Raw genomic sequence first — 24,531 nt, forward strand, 5'->3', positions numbered from 1 at the left:
CAGCACCTCCCATCCACAGGAGATCCAACACATTGTACTAAACCGCAATCCATGTCCGCACCTAGGTCTCCAGTCGCCTCATACGACAGGCAAGGGATACCGTGGGTGTATTCTTCATCTGCATCCCCCACCCACAGGGGGTGGAGGTGGAGTTAGCGGTACAAAAGATGAAGTTGAGAAAAGCAACAGGGATGGATGAAATCAGTGTGGAAATGCTAAAGGCCACTGGACCTGTTGGTATGCAATGGTTGTACCGACTACTAAAGTGTATGGGGAAACACAAATGTGTACCAGAAGACTGGAAAAAATGGATAATACCAGTGTTTAAGAAAGGGAACAAGGAAAATTGTGGTAACTATAGAGGAATCCCACTTATATCACAGGTAGTTAAAATACTGGAAAGGATATTAGAAAGAAGAATGTGAAGAAAGATTGAAGGAGAGTTACAAGAGGAACAATACAGTATCACGAGTTTCAGGAGTGGAAGATCTACAGTGGACCCAATCTTAAGCATGAGACATCTGATGGAAAAGAACTGAGAATATGGAAAGGATCTGGTCATAACTTTCATAGATATAGAAAAGGCATATGATAGTGTCCTCAGAGAGAAAGTTTGGGAAACCATGGTTAAAAAAAGAGAAATGTTAGAAATGATGCAAGCAATGTACAACAACTGTGTTAGCAGAGTACTGACCCCAGTTGGAAAGACAGAATGATTTACGAATAAGACTGGACTAAGACAGGGGAGTGTGCTGTCACCTATTTTGTTTATTATGGTCATGGAGGAAATTGAAATGGAAACAAAGGAAGCCTATGGAGATAAAGAGATGAAGATGAAGATAATATGATCTGGGGAAAGAACAGCAAAGAAGTGCAACAACAACTAGATGTACTGAACAAAAAAGTTTATAATAATGGCATGAAAATCAGTACAGATAAAAGCAAGACCGTGGTGATGTCGAGAGTGGAAAGGCAAGGAAAGGGCACTGTGAATATTGGAAGTCAGAGTTTGGAAATTATAGACAGCTTTAAATACCTAGCAAGTGAATGAATGCAAAATACTAGGGTGGATATGGAGATTAGCTGGATGGTACAGCAGGGTAATGCATTCTACCAAAGTGTAAGAAAACTTGTTTGGAGCAAAGAAGTACCAAGGAAAAGTAAAGAGATAATGTACAAAATGTACTATGTACCCATGCTGAATTATGCAGCTGAGACTTGGACTTTGACTAGCAGGCAAGAGAGTAGAATTCAAGACAGTGAGATGAAATTCCTAAGAGGTATGATAGGAAAGACAAGGAACCAAAGAGTGAGAAATGAAGATGTTAGGAAGGAAGTTGGGATAGGAAAGGTAAATGAGAGAATTGAAAAGAATAAACTAAGGTTGTTTGTACATGTACAGAGAATGGAGGAGAATAGAATTCCAAGACAGATGCTGGAGGCAAAGTGCGAGGACAAGAGCGCAAGAGGAAGACCTAGAACAAGTTTGATTAAATTAGTGAAGAGCGGCATAAGAAGACGAAATTTAGACTGGGACAAGATTGTGGAAGAGGAATGGTGGAAGGAAAGAGGAAGATGGAAAAGTGCCATAAATACCCCAACCCAGCAGGAGCTAGATAAGGGTAAATGATGATGACGATGTGCAAAAAGCTAAAAGATCTTGATCACTGTCATTTCACTTCAACAAGATTTTTAATTTGTTTGTGTTATGTAATAATTGTTCTGCTACTGAATATGGCTTTGAGAATAGGCTGCAACATGTATCGACTTTGTTCAATCTAACAGGTGAGTTGATTTGTATTGATAAAGAGGATGTTATACTTTTATTTGCAAAGCAAAAAGCTGTTAAATTTGAGTCTCTTGAAATTGTTTGTAATTTGGTATATCTTTCCGTTGTTGTAGGTAAAGGTAGCAACATTTTTCTTGTTATTTCTTTCTCTTTTAAGCTGTGCATGAGGTTTAATTTTTATTTATTAATCTATCAATGTAATTTTTAGTGTACCCATTACTTATTGCTATTCTGTAAATGGGGTTTTCTTTCTGAAAGTCATTCTTAGGTAAGGGGATATTACAGACTCTCTTCAGCATGCGTAGAAAATATCTTCTGTAATGTGCTTCAGGGTGGTGTGATTCTTCTTGTATCGTATTTAAAGTTTGAGATGGTTTTCTGAAAATCGTGACAGACATGTTCTTTTTTCCTTTCAACAGTCAAATCCAAAAAATTAAGTTTATCTCTAACGTAAATTTTACAAAAGGTTCTAAAGGGTTGATTTGGTCTAATAATTTGGCACTACTATTGATTTGTTCATCAAATTTACAAAGATATCAACAACAAACCTCAGCCAGATGACAATACCTTTTTGTCATTGAGAATCTTATGCTTTTCTAAATAGTACATATAAATTTCATCCAGGATGCCTTTTTATTGATGTACTACGTTATTGAAAGGTAAGTTATTATTGATGGTGAAATCCAGAAGTAACAAATTTGTAAATTTCCTGGTTACTAATATTTTTGTGCATCCTTAGGTTGTTTTTGATTATGATAACTCTTTTATTGGGTTGTTGAAATACATATTAGTAACATGAAATGAATTCACAGTGAAAGATGGTTTCAATTTAATGTTCTAGCTAGGGGCTTTACGTCGCACCGGCACAGATAGGTCTTATGGCGATGATGGGATAGGAAAGGCCTAGGAGTTGGAAGAAGCGGCCGTGGCCTTCCCTGGTGTGAAAATGAGAAACCACGGAAAACCATCTTCAGGGCTGCCGACAGTGGGATTCGAACCCATTATCCCCCGGATGCAAGCTTTCAGCCGCGCGCCTCTAACCGCATGGCCAACTCGCCCGGTAATTTAATGTTCTTGGTAGTGTTGCAAAACTCTATTGACATTTTAATTGTGGTTCTACTTTGAAATTTATGGTACTTTTGCAAGAAGTTATGGATAAATTTAGAGGTTTTTTTAGGTAGGACTATTTCTAAAATTAATGATTGGTCTTATGGGTGTATCAAGTTTATGTATTTTTGGTAAAGTCCTTGCTAAAAATAATCTTGGATTCATGCTAATTTAACTAGAAATGTTATTGTCATTGAGGATGGAGTTAATATTCTTCAGTATCTGTTTCAGTTTTCTTTGAATGGAATTAGTTGGGTCTTTTCTAAATTTTAATGAAGGTGTTACTTGAAAAGAATGCTTCAGTTTTTTCTAGGTATTCTTTTCTTATAGATAACTGACATTACCTTTATCTGCTTTAATAACCATGAGACTATTGTCTTTTATTTTTTTGTTTTAAACAGATTTTGGAAGTTTCTTTTTAACTTCATATTTAATTTCAGTCTGTTTGTCTATAGGTAATTGAGTTATTACTTGTTCAGCTTCCTCAATAGTAGTAATGTATTGTCTCTGATGACATGGGCTAGACCAATTATGTTCGGGGCCTTTATTAACGAGCTGTAGTTCTTTTTCTTCAAGAACAGCATCAGTTAAATTTGTAACTGGAGGATGGAAGGTGTGGCTACACTCAATGTTAATAGGGCTGTCTTTTGTCTAAATTAAGTTTATTAAGTTTTTAATTCATTGTTTCTAGTCTTTTATCTAAGATTTTCTGAAGTTTAGTGTTGGTTTATCTCATAAAAGAATACCATTCAAGAGGGCCATGAGGGAGGATGATTCCAAATGAGCATTGTATAACCAAAAATGAGTACCAGGTTAATTCCTGGGGGCAAAGGCAGCTGTGCGTAGAGCTAACCACTCTACCCCATCAAGTGCCGAGGTTAACAATGGTGGAAGACTTTACCTTCCACTCCTCCAAGGGCCTCCATGGCCTGTACAGAGGTGACTTTGCTTTGTTCATAACAGTCCTTGCATGATGTAATAGTAAGTTTATTCATTCAGTCACTTATTAATGTATTTAATCAAAGTGACTAGCCTACAGCACACCTATACAAATGTTTACCTATACAAACATAAGTAGTTGTTTTTGTTTTTTGTTTTTTCCTAAGGATATTTAAAGCTATTACAAATATTTTCAATTTTACCCATCAAAATTGCACAAAGCTACAGACTATTACAAATATTGGTACTACAAATATAATGTGTGATTATTAACTACTGTTTCTCTTAGCTGAGAAGATAAAAAACCACAATATTATTTTGAACTACAACAATCAGTGTAATTTATAGGACATAATCACATAAATAATAGAATAAAACAAGAAAAAATAAACCGATAATAATATTAAATGAAGGTAGGAATTTATTAGCGAACAGGAAGTGGCACATCTGTATAAAATCTATACCCTTTTTCTGTACATATTTCCCATACGGTGCACAGTAAGCAAAGAGAGGAGTGTTGATATTGATATATTAATGCAATTTGTTTAAAGATCTTTTTCTTAGCATTTCAATAAGGAACACAATTTTGGCATTTCTCAACAAAGTTCTCTTATGGGTTAGTTACCATTCCTTGCAGGACTTTATGAAATAATTGCAAAGAGACTATCTGCACTTGAAAGGGAATCAAACAAATAATTTTCTAGATAAGAGCTAAAAACATAATAATGAAAGTAGACAAATTTAAACTACATATGTAAAGCCTATTTAATGAATTACTATTCAACCTTCCATGAAATCATAACTGTGTCAACTCGCACACATATGTGAGAGGTCATAGTATATAAGCCAAGAATGAACACGCCAACACCTAAGACGTGATTTATCCTGTACATACTGTATATTGCAAGCTGAACACTGGATTTCAACATACCTCCATCACGTGGAACATTCTGGAGAATCATTTTTCTCAGCTGAGGCAGTCTTTCCTTCATGTATCGGATAACCTTACTGCTTGGAGCACGGGTTCCATGCCGAACCATCAGCCAAATTCTTTCAAACTGACACTGACCTACGGAAAGTAACACCATATTCCAATGTATTCTCCACTGGCATAAAAAAAATCTCTGAGGTGTCACAAAAACAAAGAAAATAGTACATGGAAATACTGTAGACATGAAATCAACACACATTGAATATTAAAATGTTTCCATGCAAGATGACAGAAAAACATAAAAACAAATAAGTTCTCTATAATGGAATTGGGTAAAGATGAAATAAATGTAATAATATAGAACTGTAGAACTTTGTTATGGCATCAGATTCAGCGACACCTTGTCTATAGCACTGGTATTCTGTGGTACCAGCATGTAGGCCTACCTCATGAGCAGTGTGTTTATCAGCCTAGCTTAATACGACAAACATATATGCATCTATCTCATATGTAAGTTATAGTCATTTTAAAGCTTGGATTAGGAATTTTTTAAGAACCAAGTTCTACTGTATTCCTTTATATGAAACTCTCCAAAAGTGGATTAATTCATAAACTTGATTGAACTTCTTTTTTCCTAGTTGGCTTTATGTCGCACTGACAGACAGGTCTTATGGCGACGATGGGAAAGGAAAGGGCTAAGAGTGGGAAGGAAGTGGCCGTGGCCTTGAGATACAGCCCCAGCATTTGCCTGGTGTGAAAATGGGAAACCATGGAAAACTATCGTCAGGGCCGCCAACAGTAGAATTCAAACCCACTATCTCCCGGATGCAAGCTCACAGCTGCACGCCCCGAACCGCACAGCCAACTCGGAAAGAAACTTCAGAGTATAAAAACGAGAGATGACAGATATAAACATACAAAATCATAAGGATGAACACATCAGAAACTATAGTTTTCACTATTTCCTTGTTGGAGATAACATGAGCTTTTCAGCCAGTCAAAACGTGATAAAGGTGAATTTTGCCATGCGATAAAAATGCCCAATAGTTTTAGATACATAGATGAAGGAAATGAAATTAAATCCACGGCCTGTTTCCAGTTTCAACGGGTCAGGAATGCAGAAGTGCCAACCGTTGAAATGGGTTACCAGTAATCCCATTTTCAAAACGTTTATGAGTCAAATCCAAAGCACCTCGTTTGCCCTTTCCAACAGCAATCTATTCTAAAGTATAACATATTACACAATAAAATTTGCTCATTACTTGTTAGTTCTGTGATTTAAAAAAATTCTTTGTAGCTTGTTTCCCACACAGCAGCTGCTGAGATGACATTTTCGTCTTCAGAACCATGAGCGATTCCAGTGTAGATATACTTAATGTAGGCCTGAATTCTGTCTGGTTTTTCCTAACACTGAAAACTCTTTTTGTGGGAGAGTTAACTTACTGTGAGGTACATTTAATACTGCAAATACAACATTACTTAAGATTTTATACTTGATTTGTCCACTTTCATTTTTAAGCTCCATGTACAATATATTCAGGGAAGGTATCACACTGGTAAACTGCAAATTCCTCTTCAAGTTTGTCATGTTCACTTTCTTTGACCAAACTTGGGAATCATTGAATAAAATATTCAAGAGATGAATAAGAAACCTTCATTCTGAGGGATTTCTACAACTTTGGCATGATGAAGAGATTCATCAAGGGGAAATTTCCTAACAATGCAATTGCAAGCTGCCATATAAAACTCTTACAAAATTATAAAACATCTCTTTATCACAGTCATTATCTTTCAAGTATGCCCTGGCTTTTGCTCCAATTACCAAGTCCTCATTGGCATTCTGGTATTTCCTCCTCTTGAATCTGGTGGCATTTTGCTGATGGCTACTTCTGGTTCTATGACCATTTTAGAAACTGTATTAGCTAAGTTTATATTTGGCCAGTTATGTTTGGGGCCTTTAGAAAGGATAAGGTGGTTCTTATCTTCTAGGTTTGTTTCTGATAGGTTAATCACCGGAGGATGAAATTGGTCTATTAAGCTATCGGAAATACTTTTTCTGGTTTCTTTCGTATGAGATTTACACGATGTTGAGTTGTTTTTAAGTACTTCAAGTTTTTTCTCTAGAGTTGGCTGTTTCTTAGGAAGTACATGAACTTGAAATAGGTTCCATTGAACGTTTGTAAGCAAGCAAGCTGCCTCAAGGTGAGTCTCATATAGACGATTATTCAAAAAAGATTTTTTCTTGTAGAGAAAGTTTATTTCGTTCTTTAGCCAGATTTTATTGATCTTGATTTGAGTTTTAGATTGATGGGAAGGGATGTGGTGTTTTTTGGTACTACCTTTAAGAAAATTAGGGGTTAGGCTATATTGTGTGCTATACATTGCTTCAGAAAACTTATGTCTTTACCCAATTTTCTGATCTTGATTTTTAGGCCAATATAATAATAGGCCTTCGATTTTGCTTGGTAAGCTACATCATTTAAAGTTAAAAACTTCATAGTGGGGCCGTATTGAACTGAGAATAACAATAATAAAGGTAAATTTAAGAGGTCCACCTTTTCAATACAAAACAATTTTGTTGCTCTGCTTAAGTCGCAACATGTTTATTTCGGTACCGGTTTCAACACTGAGTGAGTGTCATTATCAGCCGATCATATAAAGAGGGGGCCAGAGAACAAATTACACAAGAAAATATGCACACATAGAATACAGGTCCTTAGCAAAATTACCCTTAAGAATAAGTGGTTCATAGATAAAAAACAAAGAATGATAGAGCTTAAAAATGAATCTTCAGTTGCTGACAAGTTAAAACCTTGAGAGTCTTAAGTAATCTAGAAATTAAGATGAGAACACATTTAACGTTAAGTCTTAATCATACAAGTCTTCTGCTACTAACAAGCTAACCTTGTGAGTCTTATTTATGAAGATAAGATCACATTAGATGTTAAGTCCTGATTGTATATAAAATATTTTTGTTTAAAACTTGAGTGAACACTTTAAGAACTTGGTGAATAGTCTTCCTGTTAAAAAATTAAGTTGATCTCATGAAAGCTGTGCAGCTGTACGTAATTGCGCTTTATCTGATTTTTCTAAGCTAGTGTTGTTCCATACTACAAAAGGTGGAGAACATTACAAGTGAAGGTCACTAGTTGTTTGTGTGACCGATGTTTCTCAGTCCTATGCAGATCCTGAAGCATAGAGAAAGGAAATGGCCAAATTAGAAAAGCAAAAGACATAGACTACTAAGGAGGGAAGGAAGAAAAACTACATGTAATACTGCTTACAAACGTTCAATGGAACCTATTTCGAGATCAAGTTCATAATAGATTACTCAATGTACTTTCTAAGAAACAGCTAACTCTAGAGAAAAAACTTGAAGTATTTAAAAACAACTCATCAAGTAAATCTCATACAAAAGAAACCAAAAAACCTAGTATTTCTAATAGCTTAATAGGCCAATTTCATCCTCCAGTGATCAACCTATCAAAACCAAACCTAGAAGGTGAGGAGAACCTTATCCTTTCTAAAGGCCCCCAACACAACTGGCCAAATATAAACTTAGCTAATACAGCTTCTAAAATGGTCATAGAATCAGAAGTAGCCATCAGCAAAATGCCACCAGACTTGCAGGATGAAATAAGATTAGATGTAAAAAGACAACTTAATAAGACCTTTACTTCTAAAAATAAAAGGACACCTTCCAACAACAACAATAAGGAATCTTTCACAGAACGGAAACACATCCTCAAGCTTAATTTTTTTTTTTTTGCTAGTTGCTTTACGTCTCACCGACACAGATAGGTCTTATGGCGACGATGGGACAGGGAAGGGCTAGGAGTGGGAAGGAAGCAGCCGTGGCCTTAATGAAGGTACAGCCCCAGCATTTGCCTGGGGTGAAAATGGTAAACTACGGAAAACCATTTTCAGGGCTGCCGACAGTAGGGTTCGAACCTACTATCTCCCGAATACTGGATACTGGCCGCACTTAAGCGACTACAGCTATCGAGCTCGGTAAAAAAAAAAAAAAAAATTAAAGACAATGAAATCATTATCACCAAAGCGGACAAAGGAAATACAATGGTAATCATGGACAAAGCTGAATACATCGGAAAAAAATTTTTTTTAATAACAACACTTTTTCAACAGTGAGGAAGGACGCAACCAAGCAAATTCAGCGCCTTCTAAAACAGACTTTAAAGAACATTTCTTTCCTTTTCACTGATCAGGAAAAAGTTAGATTATCGAATATGAACCCGGGTCTGCCCACTGTAAGAGCACTACCCAAGATGCACAAGGCCGATGTCCCCATTTGCCCTATAATTAACTATAGACCCAGCTCATTATATAAATGATGCCAATTTATTCAGAGATTTCTCAAGAAACATTACAAATTTTCGTCAAATAAATCCATCTAGAACACTATAGAATTAAGTGAGAAATTGAATAACTTTGAACTTCAACCCATCATTCCCTGCACTCTTCCGACAGTGTTAATATGTACAATTTACGAGCTTCGTCACTGTCAATATGTATCCTAGCATTAAGACCGAAAAACTATTTCCCATTATTGAAAAGAACCTAAACACACACAGTCGTTTAAGCAAACTTGAGATTTATGAATTCATGTCAGTTTTAAAACTGGTAATCAGCAACAACTTTTTCACTTTCGACAATGTCATATACAAAAGGGACAGCTTGGCGAAGGGGTCACCGGCCTCGGGCATCTTGGCCGAAATCTATCTAGATTTTCTAGAGTACACTGCAGTTGACAACGACGACACGTTTGCAAACATACACTTTTGGGCTAGGTAAGTTGACGCATTAATAATTATTGACGACATTTGTTAATGCACCTGCCACCCTTATAAATCTTAACAATATTGATCCCCACATCAAATTCCCCCTTGAATCAGAAACAAATCAATCAATTTTTTGGATTTAACAATAAATAAGACTTCCTTTTTCATCATATAAGATTTATAGGAAACCTACACAAACTGCAACCACCATACGACAGGATTCATCACACCCACAAACACATAAGTGCGCTACTTACAACAGTATGGTTGACCATGCCTTTAAAATCCCAGTCTCCAAAGAAAATTTAAATAAAGAATTAAACATTATCCGCTCCATTGCTGGATTTAACTGTTTTAACAAATCCTTTCCTGAATGAATAATTAATAAATTTAGACACCGTCCCAAATCTACTTTATTAAAAGAAAAACCCACTCTATGTGAATTTTCAACTTTTACTTTCAATCAAGACATTTACAGTATCACTAATATCTTTAAGAAACACAATACTAAAATTAAATTTCAAACCAATAATAGGAATATGGAAGTATTACACAATTCCACTTCAATAAATAAAACTAATGGTTTTTTTAAGATCAGTGGTGTGCAGGTTCAGTTGCAATAACTGCATTTGTTCTTACACTGGGCAGACTGGACCTAATTTCAAAATTAGGTATGCAGAACACGTCAATGCAATAAAATATAATAGATTTTCTTTGGTGGGTCAGCATATTCACAACTTAAAACATAGCTTCATTAGTATAGTTCAAGATATTGAAATTCTGGAGACACTAAGTAAAGGCTTATTCATCTGGATCAATATTTCAACTATAAATAACCCAAAATTCTTTTTGATTTTCTCATTACACTTCTCAAAAATACCAAATTTACAAATAAAAGTTTGATCTTTCATTTTACGCGTAACACCTTATCACGTTACATACCCCTACCACACCGCCCTCCAGATTCTCCTCACACAACTGCCCCTCGCTCCCCTTCCTCAGAACCATCTCCCTTCTCCCGCCTACCCCTACCTATGCCCTGCCCTTGACTCTCACACGTCCCAGCTCTCAGTCCCCATCCACGCTTCGAGCCCTGCAGCAGGTTGCGCAAGGTGAGCGCCATATCACACGTCGTTTTTCTTCTTTCCCTCCTTAGTAGTCTATATGTCTTTCGCTTTTCTAATTAGGCCATTTCCTTTCACTATGTTTCAGGATCCGAATAGAACTGAGAAACATTGGTCACACAAACAACTAGTGACTTTCACTTGTAAGGTTCTCCACCTTTCGTAGTATGGAACAACACTACTTTAGAAAAATCAGATAAAGTGCAATTACTTACAGCTGCACAGCTTTCATGGGATCAACTTCATTTTTTCACAGGAAGACTATTCACTAAGTTCTTGAAGTGTTCACTCAAGATTTTAAACAAAAATATTTTATATACAACCAAGACTTAACATCTAATGTGATCTTATTATCATTCATTTCTAGATTACGTAAGACTCTCAAGGTTTTAACTTGTCAGCAACTGCTGAAGATTCATTTTAAAACTCTATCATCCTTTGCTTTTTATCTATGAACCACTTATTCTTAAGGGTAATTTTGCCAAGGACCTGTATTCAGTGTGTGCATATTTTCTTGTGTAATTTGTTCTCTGGCCATCTTTATAAGCTTGGCTGATGATGACACTCACCCAGTGTCGAAACTAGTACCAAAAATAAACATGATGTGACTTAAGCAGAGCAACAAAATTGTTTTGTATTCAAAAGGTGGACCTCTTAAATTTACCTTTATTATTGCTGAACAAAGAGCCTCCGTGGCTCAGACGGCAGCGCGTCGGCCTCTCACCTCTGGATACCGTGGTTCAAATCCCGGTGACTCCATGTGAGATTTGTGCTGGACAAAGCGGAGGCGGGACAGGTTTTTCTCAGGGTACTCCGGTTTTCCCTGTCATCTTTCATTCCAGCAACACTCTCCATTATCATTTCATAGCTTTTATCACTCATTAATAAATCACCTTGGAGTGGCAACCCCATTGTAGTAACAGCCTACATATGTTTCATTCATTACATCCCTGACCTGGTCAATGACTGGAAAACAGGTTGTAGGTTTTCATTTTTTTCATTATTGCTGAACAAATCTGACCATTAGGTCAGTTAAAAGACCAAGTTTACTCCTAAGAAGATGTATGCCTGGAGTATCTTGTTGCAGAAATAAATTCACTGAGTTAAAGACGGAAGTGTACTCTGAAGAAAGTAGCAAAACAGCTTTTTGTGTGGATCTTGTATGAAAGATTTTACAGTTTCATAATCATAATCATAATCATAATAATAATAATAATAATAATAATAATAATAATAATAATATTTGCTTCACGTCCCACTAACTACTTTTACAGTTTTTGGAGATGCTGAGGTGCCTGAATTTAGTCCCGCAAGAGTTCTTTTACATGCCAGTAAATCTACCGACATGAGGCCGACGTATTTGAGCACCTTCAAATACCACCAGGCTGAACCAGGATCGAACCTGCCAAGTTGGGAGTCAGAAGGCCAGCACCTCAACCGTCTGAGCCACTCAGCCCGGCGATTTTACAGCTTCAAAATGCTTGGTGCTCTCATTTTTATGGTGGGGCTCACTATAAAACACAAGTGTCAAAGCTTCCCAATGCTCAAGAACTCTATTAATAGACTGAAGAAGCGAGAGCCAATGGGTGCTGACATATTTCAAAATTATTTTACCCTCTGTGACAAAAACAGCCTTATATACTTACGTGTTTTGCCTTTTAGAACTCTTATCAAGATGGTAATATAACTGAACCAAAATTTCTCTACAATGACTGGTAATTGGGTTGCTGCTTTTTGCGCACAGATGTGTATGAGATGACATGAACAACCTGGGACATGAACAGAAGAATGCCTGTCCTTCACAAATTTGGCAACACCTTTATTTGCCCCTATCACTGTGCATGCACTGTCAGATGAAAAAGAAATATTTTCCCATTGAATGGCTAAGGAAGACAATTCACTATTAATAACAGAGAAAATTCCCTCGCCTGTGTTGTCAGTACCCTCTAACAATGACAACAGAAGAGCTGATATTTGGCCTCTCTGAGCATTACAGAAAGACAACTATAGGATAAAGTTTAACTTCATTTGAATTCGTACTACCATCAGTAGCCAAAGTAAAAGGCGTTATATGCAGAAGTTCACTATTTCCTTTTTTGCCTCAAATGCCATATAGAACTAAAGCAGAGGTCTTCTTGCACAACCATATTTCTGAGATATTTTAGAGTCAGGGAACATCGATCTAAATAAATTTCCAGCGTGGTTTGAAACTGATGAAGGAATATTATGCTCCAAAGGAAATTATTTGAACAAGAATTCAGCATCTGTCACCGCAGTTTCATTACTTTTTACGATGAACGATTAAACAGACTGGTTTTGTAGTTTTGATTCACCGTATGTGTGATGTTTCTTGGATTCTGTGCGTCTTCTGCAAATCATCTCTTCCACCATGAGCCACAGAGAAATCACATGAACACACACTGCAGAACATGTGGTTTTCAATAACACATGAAGCTAGTAGGCATGGCCATTCGTTTTGTATAACAGTCACTATATTTCTGTAAGATGCAATCTGACAATTGCTCCGCTTCATTTTACAAAGCCAATCACTTTTTTCGAATCAACAACTAGGATAGTTAGAATTGAAACGTTCTAAATATACCACCCACATCTACGCACACAACAAAGAGAGAGTCGAACGCACGCACTGGAGAACAGCAGAGCAAAGAGTAGAGCCTACTTCACGGCCAACTTGATGAGTCATTCTAGCTAAGAGAGCAGCGTGTATCTATGTTTTTGCTAGTTGTTTTTACGTCGCACCGACACAGATAGGTCTTACAGCGACGATGGGACAGGAAAGGGCTAGGAGTGGGAAGGAAGCGGCCGTGGCCTTAATTAAGGTACAGCCCCAGTATTTGCCTGGTGTGAAAATGGGAAACCATGGAAAACCATTTTCAGGGCTGCCGACAGTGGGGTTCGAACCTACTATCTCCCGAATACTGGATACTAGCCGCACTTAAGCAACTGCAGCTATCGAGCTCGGTGTGTATCTATGTAGCTGGTCGTGATTTCACAACGCTCGCGGGAAACAACAGGAAGTGATGACCAAATAACCACCAAATATGTTTAGTTGCCAACTTACAAACATTGAAATGAGGAGGGTGGACCAGTAGAAATTATTTTTTATTGTGATAATCTAGCTTTGCCGTAATAATTTCCCCTCTGACAGCAATGACATAATCGTAAAGTGAAATCTGTAATCATTACGGACACACTGTAATAGTTGGCACCTCTGGGAATGGAATGAATGAAGACCCCACTAGCAGCGAGGATAGAACTGTTCCAGCTGCCGTAGCCTGTCACACTCCTCCAGGGCAATGATTAATGACTGGCAGATGAAATGAAATGATATTGGAGAGTGTTTCTGGAACGAAAGATGACAGGGAAAACTGGCGTACCCGGAGAAAAACCTGTCCCCGCCTCCACTATGTCCAGCACAAACCTCACATGGAGTGACCAGGATTTGAACCACAGAACCCAGCGATGAGAGGCTGGTGTGCTGCCGTCTAAGCCACGAAGGCACCAGATAAATAGACTGACAGGCAGACAGATACATAGATGGACAAATAGATATAAAAAATAAAGGCAACTGTCTAAGTAACTGACAAGAAGCTGAAACAGAAGATCAAAAAAATATGAGAAACTAGCAATTACCCGCGGCTTCGCTCGTGTGGATTTCGTAATTTGATAAAAGTAATCGTTCCTCGGCATAGTACTAAGACATTATTTGAAAATTCCTAAAGTATAAAAACTTGCCCAAAAACCGAGTTTCATTTAACCCAGAAATTCTTTGTAAACCATATTTGTGGTATTACCTTTTGGGGCTAAGACGACCATGCGACATAGAACTGTACATGTGAGAAACAGTCTTCTCTCAAGTCGAAAAAATAAATACATGTTTCTTTATTTTCAAAGGAGATTCCATATACCTATTCCCACATCTGTAACATCTTCAGTTTTTGAGATATGCATAAATATAAAAGGAATTCAACTCCTTGATCATTTCTTCCCCCATCCTCACCCCCATCTAAGTATTTTCCGAAAACACAAATACATGTTTCTTAATTTCTAAAGGAGATTCCAAATACCAACTTTCAAGTCTGTAACACTGTCAGGTTTTAAGATATAGGTATCCTCATAAAAAAATCATTCAACTACTTTTCACTTCTTGTCTCTAACATGTTAAGTTTTTCACATATAATGTAGATATACCGGTACTCATTTTAAAAATTCACCCGCTTTTCCAATTCTTTTCAGCCCCTTAACTGGATTTTCATCAAAACAAAGAAAATACGTGTTTCATTATTTTTTAAGGAGATTCCAAAAACCAGTTTTCATGTCTGTACGTCTGCAACACCTTCAGTTTTCGAGATAAATGTATACTCACAAGAATAATTCAACTTCTTCTTCTTCTTCTTATTCACTTCTTTCCAACCCTCTCCCGCCTAAAGTGGACTTTCCGAAAACAAATACGCGTTTCTTCATTTTGAAAGGAAATTCAAAATACCAACTTTCATGTCTATAACAGCTTCAATTTTTAACATAAAGTATCCTCGTAAACATATTTCAACTCCTTATTTACTTATTTTCAACCCCACACCCCTTACGTCAATTTCCCAAAAAAAAAAAAATCTGTCTTTATTTTTAAAGAAGATTCCAAATACCAGTTTTCACGTTTGTAACACCTTGGAATTTTTTGGTATATATATTCTCATACAAATAATTCCAATTCTTTCACCCCCCGTTAAGGGTTTTTCCTGAAAACCAAGGAATGCGTGTTTCCTTATTGTTAAAGGAGATTTCAAGTAGGCCTACCAATTTTCACATCTGCAACATGTTAACGTTTTGAGGTATACTGTAGATAGGCTAATTTTAAAAATTCACCCCGTTTTTCAGTTCCCCTTAAGTGGATTTTCCGAAGAAAATATTTATGATTTCTTTACTTTTACAGGAAATTCCAAATACCAGTCTTCAAATCTGTAATATGTTACGTGTCTGAGAACTCGCAGGTATAGTCTTTTTAAATTTCACCCCTTTTGTCACTCCTGTTCACCCCCTATTCATCGGATTATCCCAAAACACAAAAACACGTGTTTCTTTATTTTCAAAGGAGATTCCAAATATGAATTTTCATGTCTGTAACATCTTCAGTTTGAGATATAAGTGTCCTCATAAAAGGTGTTCAACCCCTTTTCCCCCCTTTTTTCACCCTCCTTAATGGGATTTTCCAAAAACAAAAAAATAAGTGTTCCTTTATTTTTAAAGGAGATTCCAAATACCAATTTTTTCATCTGTAAACTTTTAAGTTTTTGAGATATAGATGTCCTCATTTTAAAAATTCACCCCCTTAGCGATGGAATATCCAAAAATCCTCCCTTAGCGAGCACCTACATGATAATGTGAATGTATCCCCAAAATTTCATTTCTGTAAGTCCAGTAGTTTTGGCTCGGTAATGATGAATCAGTCAGTCAAGACAAGTTATTTTATATATAGAGAGAGAGAGAAAATATGTTACACCAAGAAAAAATGAGCAACTGGAAGAGAACAGCACATATTAGATGATAAACACTAAAATCTCACACTGATGGCAGGAGTGATTACATGTATCAATTGTCAAATTGTCATGTTCAGACCTATCAAAATTAATTCTTATATCAGGTCTACAAATAACTTATTGAATTATAATGTATATAAGTATGACACTATTTATAGTATGTTCAAATATTATCAAGCATAACTGAACAAATAATAATAATAATAATAATAATAATAATAATAATAATAATAATAATAATAATAATAACAACAACAACTTACACACTTCTGTTTAATTCTGTTGTCTTGCTATACCCTGTTGATATGTCTGGACTGAGTCACAAACTGATATTTCTAGTTGTGACACATATACACTCTATAACAAAAAAAAAAAAACAACGCACCAGGAAGGCGTTGTCCGATTGTAAGGAAATTACACATGCAAAGATATTCGGACCGAACATGCAAATGATTAAAGTTTCGTGCCCAATGAATGAATAGCGGGAGCTCCCTCGCATCTGAACTGCGCATGTATCAGGTGTACATAAGGCGCGATTCTGAAGCATATGCTCAAAGTAGCTGTTGCATTCAACTGCGCTATCTTAATGTTGGTTGTATGAATACCACACCGAAGGATTTGTGCTCATTACGAGCAGATGTCAGAGTTTGAAAGAGGTCGTGGGATCGGACTGAAAGAAGCTGGTTGGTCGAATCGAGCTGTCACTGGACATTTGGGTCAAAGCGATGCGGTGATCAGATGATGCTGGCAAGCGTGGGTCAGTAACGGCAGGCATCAGCGTCAGGACGGCAATGGTCGACCGAGGACCATAACAACACAGGCAGACAGAGCGATTGTCAGAACAACTGTCACAGCACCGGAGTCGTCGTTTTCGACGATCCAGCGTGTGACCCGCATAAGTGTCCACCACGACCATCAACAGACGCCTGAGCGAGAGGAATTTGCGCTCACGCCGCCCGTTACGCCGCTTACCACTTACGCCTGTTCACCGTCAAGCCAGATTACAGTGGCGCCGCGCTCGAGCAACGTGGAACTGCGCTGAAGAGTCCCGTTTCCAACGGTGCATTAACGACAACCGCAGACGTGTGTAGAGACGTCCAGGTCAGCATGGGGATCCTGCCTTGACTATCGCATGCCACACAGCCCCACAACAGGGTGTGATGGGCCTGGGGTGCCATCTCCTTTGATAGCCGGACTCCTTTGGTAGTCATTCCTGGCACACTGACAGCACAGCGGTATGTTGATGACATTCTATGGCCGGTAGTGTTACCATTCTTTCAGTGACATCCAGGCCTTACTTTCCAACAGGATAACGCCCGGCTGCACACGGCACGTGTTGCTATGAACTGTCTTCAAGTTTGCCCTATCTTTCCTTGGCCAGCTCGGTCGCCTGATCTCTTTCCCACAGCGCACATTTGGGTCGTTATGGGAAGGCGATTGCAAACATCCTGGAATGTCGCCGATTTAGCCCAACAGTTGGAGACCATTTGGCACGAAATTCCGCAGGACACCATCCAGGAACATTATCGGTCTATGCCACGTCGAGTGACAGCTTGCATCCAGGCCAGGGGTGGGCCAACACCTTATTGACGTCCTCACTTTGTAACACTAACTCTGCAATAAATCATTCGATTGTTCTGCAGTTTCGATCGTTTGTTTTTCTATGTCTGTTCCTCACATCCAGAGATTTTTATCGCCATTGGACAATTCCTTCCTGGTGCGTCGTCTTTTTTGTTATACAGTGTATTATGTAGCTTCAGACCTAAACTGAGAGTTCCCACCAGGGTTTATATATTTAAAAGAAGGAGAACCCCGGTATATCCCCTAGAATTAATGTTCTGATTGGATAGAATGTAAGCCATTCGGTAACCACATCGATGAAATATATATTCATAAAACTAATGTTGCTTTACAATGATTATGAAAAGGAAATCAGAATTATAATAGCAAAAGGAAACAACCACCTACCAAATATATCAAATCAAACAAAACAAGCAAAAGAACTTAAACACTCAGCAACTAAAAGTAAGGACAAATATGCATGTTTCAATATGAAAAAAACATTGCATAACGGAAACCGAATATCCCTCAAATGGTGATAAAAATAGCCTTCAAGACCACCAACACACTACTATAACATGATAACACAATTAAACAAAAGTAAAGGATAATATATTATGTGTGTTAACCAATAAACTGTTTATTATAATTTACATTCAGTGAATTTGGAGTACAGTACAATTGGAATATATGCTGGTGACAATGTTTGTGTGAAAATATTTTGAGTTATCAAAAATGTGATATATACAGAAAAAAGTGCATACTCTCTCAGCTCCACAGACACAAAATCAGCTGTACTATTATTTACTTCCTAATGTATCAGTGATGCCACTATATTTTCCTTCTACATTTACAACTATATTATTATTATTATTATTATTATTTATTATTAGACATTGTATCAAAAGTCTGTTTTTTTCAAAAACAATGTTCAGTGAACGTTTCTTCTCCACGGCGCTGACATTACTGATCTGCTATTTGCTTTACGTCGCACCGACACAGATATGTCTTATGGCGATGATGTGATAGGAAAGGCCTAGGAATTGGAAGGAAGAGGCCGTGGCCTTAATTAAGGTACAGCCCCGGCATTTGCCTGGTGTGAAAATGGGAAACCACGGAAAACCATCTTCAGGGCTGCCGACAGTGGGGCTCGAACCCACTATCTCCCGATTACTGGATACCGGCCGCACTTAAGCAACTGCAGCTATCGAGCTCGGTATTACTGACTTGAGAAGGGCTCGAGTAATCCAGCAGGTCAGAAACTCCCAACATACACATCACCCCATACTGTAAAGAGACTGCTGATGGTTGGAAAGTAGCCTAAATTAGGGTTTTATTTGCTATATAATATTACAATTTATAAGTTTCTCAGTCTGTCGAAACACAAAATTAACACTTGGAACAGTATAACATATCTGTAAATAATTAATTTTAAGCAGCATGACCTGTTTCGTTCTACAAGAATTTCTATCAAATGACTTTAAAAATCCTTAACTATGCGTATGTGCATATGTGTGTGTGTGTGTGGGTTATTCCACACACACACACACACACACACACACCGGGTGGTTCACCAGCCCCTTTATTTTTCAGAGATAGGCAATCTAAATAATGGGTATAACCTAAAGATCCTTATAATTTAGTTTTATGCACACCAAATACCGTAACTGGAAATTTCTCCTTATGGTCAATAAGGCTCTCCCCTATTTGTGTGTTATCACTAGAGCCTGGATTATATGTAATATAAAAATGAGAAATATGTACATAGATATGTAACTAAAATTGACAAAATATGTAGTTAAATATGTAATAAATATAAAATATGTAACTTAATATCTAAGCTTTGTTTGATGTATTCTTGTACATAGAAAAGGAAGAAAATACAAAAAAATGAAAAGTGCAGATGTTATTCAACCTCTAATTTTTATTTAGAGGTGCCTTCAAACTAGCTTTCATCACACACGGGCCTGCACAGTCAGCTTGACGTGTGTTTGTTTAGCTCTGGGAAAGCATTCTTTCAGTTTATATTAGACACGTTTGTAAAATTACTAACTGGTTTGATAGATGGCAGTTGGAGTTAAAGAAAGGTTATTCCAGTGAAGCTCAACTTTTAGGATTCCAGCAACATATAGTAAATATTTTAGATTCAGGAGGTCAAATGGTCTGTATCACTATTGACCTATCCAAGGCTTTTATTAGGGTAGATCATGGGAGATTACTGATAAAAATGCCTCTGCCTCGAAAAGCACATTCACAGTTTCCGGAATTTCATTTAAATTGTGAGCAGGATTGAATTTTTGATCTTGCTAATTAAACAAACAAAAATTAGTATTTTAAAGGTGGAACTACCGCCAGTGTTCCAACGATTCATTAACTGTCTTCCGACCATTAGTAGTTCAGGGCATAGAATCAGTACTCATTTACATGGAAGATTTGACAATTCCGGCTAAAGTAGAGACTGAAGCATTACACTGCTTAAAGATGGTACTGGATGTAGCTAAGGACTATGGCAATGAACTGAACAAAGGGAAATACCCCCTACTGAAGAGGAAGGTTGGGCTCTTGGGACAAGTAGTGGAAGATGGACGTCTAGATCCATAGCCAGAGAAAACTAAAGCTGTCATGAAATTTCCAGAACCATGAAATGTGAAAGAAGTGCAGTTCTTCCTTGGTTTAACTGGATATTTTAGGAAGTCCATGCCAGAATATGCTGTTATTGCAAGACCATTAAGCGACCTGCTGGAGAAAGATAATGATGATGCTTGTTGTTTAAAGGGGCCTAATATCTAAGGTCAACGGCCTGCTGAAAAAAAACAATGAATTTCAATTTTCTAAAGAATAGAGGATTTCCTTTTAAAAGTTGAAGGAAGCTTTATCAAGAAATCCTGTTTTATACATCCATAATCCTTCATACGAGATGGAACTTCATACTGATGCAAGTAATTTTGGATATGGAGCTGTGTTGATGGAGAGATCACCTGAAGACTGTCAATTACATCCTGTAGGCCTATATTACATGAGCAAAAAGACAACACCACAAGAGGAAAAGTGTCACAGTTATAAGCTTCGAGTATTAGCAATCATTATTACATTGAAGAAGTTTCGAGTGTATCTTCTGGGAATAGACTTCAAAATTATCACAGATTGTGCTGCCTTCCAAAAGACAATGCGTAAGAAAGATCTGACCCCTAGGGTCGCAAGATGGGCCCTGATGTTGGAAGAATACCGATATACCATCGAACACAGAAGTTGAACGAGGATGTGTCGTGTCAATACTGTGAGTCGTCATCCTGTATTGTATGCAGTTCCTGACTCTCTGGTTGCCCAAGTGAGGAAAGCACAACAAGATGGTCTTATCGCCTTCAAGGAATTATGTCAGGAGCGGTCTTACAAGGACTTTGTGATTCGTGATGACATACTTTTCAAATTCTGTGAAGGTCAGGAAATTTTAGTTGTACCTAAGTCAAGCAACACGAAATTATCAAAAGTGTTCATGAGAGAGGTCATTTCTCTGTCAAGAGAACTGAAGAACTCGTCGAACAGGAATATTATATTCCTCAAAAGAAGAAAACTGAAAGTGTTGCATCAAACTGTGTAAACTGTCTCTTGATTAACAGAAAAACTGGAAAACAGAAAGGATTTCTGCAGCCTTTCCCCAAGGAAAGTGTGTCATTGCATTTATATCATGTATAGTAAGGAACCTTTTCTTGATACCTGAGCTCCCTAGTGCTGAATCAGAACTTGGTATCAAGAAAAGGTTCGCGTACTATAGATCATATAGGACCCTTGTAATCGAGTCATAAAGGTTAACATCACACATTTTCAGTAGTTGATGGTTTTACGAAATTCGTCTGGCTGTACCCAATACAGTCTACTATGGCAAAAGAGGTCATTGCCAAATGGAGGCACAGAAAGCAATATTCGGAAACCCTGTACAAATAATATCTGACCGAGGACCAGCCTTCACGTCTCATGAATTTGAAGATTACTGCAAGACCGAACACTTCAAACACCTATTTGTTACAATGGGACTGCCATTCGGTCAGGCAGAGAGAATCAATTCTCTGATAGCCTCAGTACTTGCAAAACTTCCAATAACGGATTCAACAAAATGGTACAAACTTGTCGAGGTTATGCAGCAGGCCATCACCTCCACGTACCATCATAGTATTAGAAGGACACCGTTTGAACTATTAACAACTGGGCGAGTTGGCCGTGCAGTTAGAGGCGCACGGCTGTGAGCTTGCATTAGGGAGATAACTTAGTGGGCTCAAATCCCACTGTCGGAAGCCCTGAAGATGGTTTTCCGTGGTTTCCCATTTTCACTCCAGGCGAATGCTGGGGCTGTATCTTAATTAAGGCCACCGCCACTTCCTTCCAACTCCTTGGTCTTTCCTATCCCATCGTCGCCATAAGACCTATCTGTGTCAGTGCGATGTAAAGCCAGTAGCAAAAAAAAAAAAAAAAAAAGGCTATTAACAGGAGTCAGAATGAGACACAAGACGGATCTAAGGATTGCTGACCTCATCCATGAAGAACTTGAAGAATTTGAAGAGAAAATCTGAGGAAAGATGCAAAACAGCAAATTCTCAAAGTTCAGCAAGAAAATAAGAAGTCTTTCAACCAACATCGCTGGTCTGCTTCCCGTATCCTTTGTCCAAGGAAAATTCTTGAAGTAAGCTGGTAGACCAGGCAGTACCAGGACTCAAAATATGCAAGAAGTTTCTTGGACCATATCTGGTTACTAAAGTGAAACTCCAGGACACTTTATAACATGTGTCGTGAAGGTGAACATGAGGGCCCCAAACAAACTAAAAGCTCTGCTGAGTACATGAAGCCATGGACTGATGGTTATGTGCCATTGGGACGGATGACCAGTAGGATGGCCAAATGTGGGAGTGTAAATCATATAAGCTGTGTCAAATAGGACAGTTGGTGTGTATCAATGGAACACTGGGAAAAAGGGACAGACAGTCAATTGTCATGTGTTGATATGCTCACAGTTCAGCTAGACTTATGTGTTGTGTTCACCTCCTGCATGTCTGTAGTTCATTGAGTGTTTCTATGTTCAAGTAATATTAGGTGTGTAATAAATCTCTCACAAATCCTACAATAAAATATCATCCGCAAACAGCCTCATCTGTGATTCCAGTTCTTTACTCGCATCATTTATATATATGTAAAGGTCTAAGAATACTACTATGCAGAACCCCCCCCCCCCCCCTACTTAATCATAACAGGAACAGATAATGCTTCACCTACTCTAATTCTCTTAATTCTATTTTCTAGAAATTTAGCCACCAAATCAACCACTCTTTTGTCTTGTCCAATAGGCCTAATTTTTATCAGTAATCTCCCATGATCTACCCTAACAAAAGCCTTGGATGGATCAATAGTGATACAGACAATTTGACCTTCTGAATCTAAAATATTTACTATATCTTGCTGGAATCCTACAAGTTGAGCTTCACTGGAATAACATTTCTTTAACCCAAAATACCATCTATCAAACCAGTTAGAAATTTTTCAAATGTGTCTAATATAATCAGAAAGAATGCTTTCCCAGAGCTAACAAACAACACATGTCAAGCTGACTGGCCTGTAATTATCTGTTTTGTGTTTGTCACCCTTTCCCTTGTACACTGGGGCTGCTATTGCATCTCTCCATTCATTTGATACTGTACTGCTCCTTCATGTAAGCAGTAATCAAAAAAGTATTTTTCTATTATGCTAAGTAATAACTACTGTACTCTATCACTAACTTTAGAAAAGATAGAACACCATCATTAGGTCTTTATGGAGACATCATTAAAAACTCCATATTCTCACACACAATGGACTCTCTCAAAATTCGCAGTTCTTCTGGTCCTATTCTTTCTCAGACTTGGACGAGATGTGTACTATAAATTCTGGTACCGGTACTAAACGAAATAAGCTTGAATTCACACCCTATGTGATGCACCGAACAATACAAATTAAAACAACAGCATATGAAACAGAAACTCCAATCCATTAAAATGCCTAATTCCAGCATATCAATACCTTATATTAAAAATGGCATTAAAACAATATACATGTTTTAAATGCAATCCAACATCTGTACCAACCTGTGATTTTAGGAGGTTGTAAAGGAAATCTGTAAGCAGACTTAGTCCCTAAGTGATGACCATAATGAACAAATCTCTCCTGACATTGCAGGTCTCCTAATGAACTCCATACATACTGAAGTATCAGACATAAGATCAACATCTTTCCTGCCATACTGATCTCAAAAAAACAGTGGGAGTGTGATACTACAGGAGTATCTGCCTGTCCCTATGCTCAGCATGTTACCAGGCCAAATGTGGTGATGGGTAATCGGAGATTACATTTTAAATATCCCGATAATGCTGTTGTAAACAATACACTGACATTACACCAGAAACATCTTTGAAGGGCCTTAAATTCTATTTCATTGTTATTACGAAGCACAGCTCATCATACCAAAATTTTATTCAACCTCCCGCGACTATACAAAAACGAAAACTGAAAAACAAACATAAATACTCCTTGCTTCAAGGAATATAAACTGAACTGAGCGGAGTTATTTCATTCCTGCCCGTTTCAAGACACGTTCTGGCACAATGGTCGCCGGACCCCCCAGTGCGCCAGGGGCAGCCCCAACCCCCCCCCCCCCCCCAGCCTGGTACGTAATTTTCCCCGCTATCAACCGTTTATTGATGTCTTT

General features: G+C 37.7%; 1 protein-coding gene across 2 annotated transcripts in view; it reads right to left on the reverse strand.

Annotated features, from left to right (window-relative positions):
- Positions 1 to 24,307, reverse strand: part of LOC136864572 (multiple inositol polyphosphate phosphatase 1) — a 120,488-nt gene extending 96,181 nt beyond the window's left edge. The window contains exons 1-2 of one of the 2 annotated variants that reach the window (XM_067141750.2): positions 23,912 to 24,307; positions 4,767 to 4,904 (exon numbers count right to left, since the gene is read on the reverse strand). In XM_067141750.2, coding sequence (XP_066997851.2) covers positions 4,767 to 4,904; positions 23,912 to 24,065 — 292 coding nt within the window. In that variant the 5' untranslated portion in view covers positions 24,066 to 24,307. The remainder of the gene's footprint in view (positions 1 to 4,766; positions 4,905 to 23,911) is intronic. The other variant, XM_067141751.2, reaches the window with a different exon arrangement.
- Positions 24,308 to 24,531: the final 224 nt, after the last annotated feature.

Source organism: Anabrus simplex, chromosome 2 (assembly GCF_040414725.1).
Source record: "Anabrus simplex isolate iqAnaSimp1 chromosome 2, ASM4041472v1, whole genome shotgun sequence".
In the NCBI taxonomy this organism is placed as follows: Eukaryota; Metazoa; Arthropoda; class Insecta; order Orthoptera; family Tettigoniidae; genus Anabrus; species Anabrus simplex.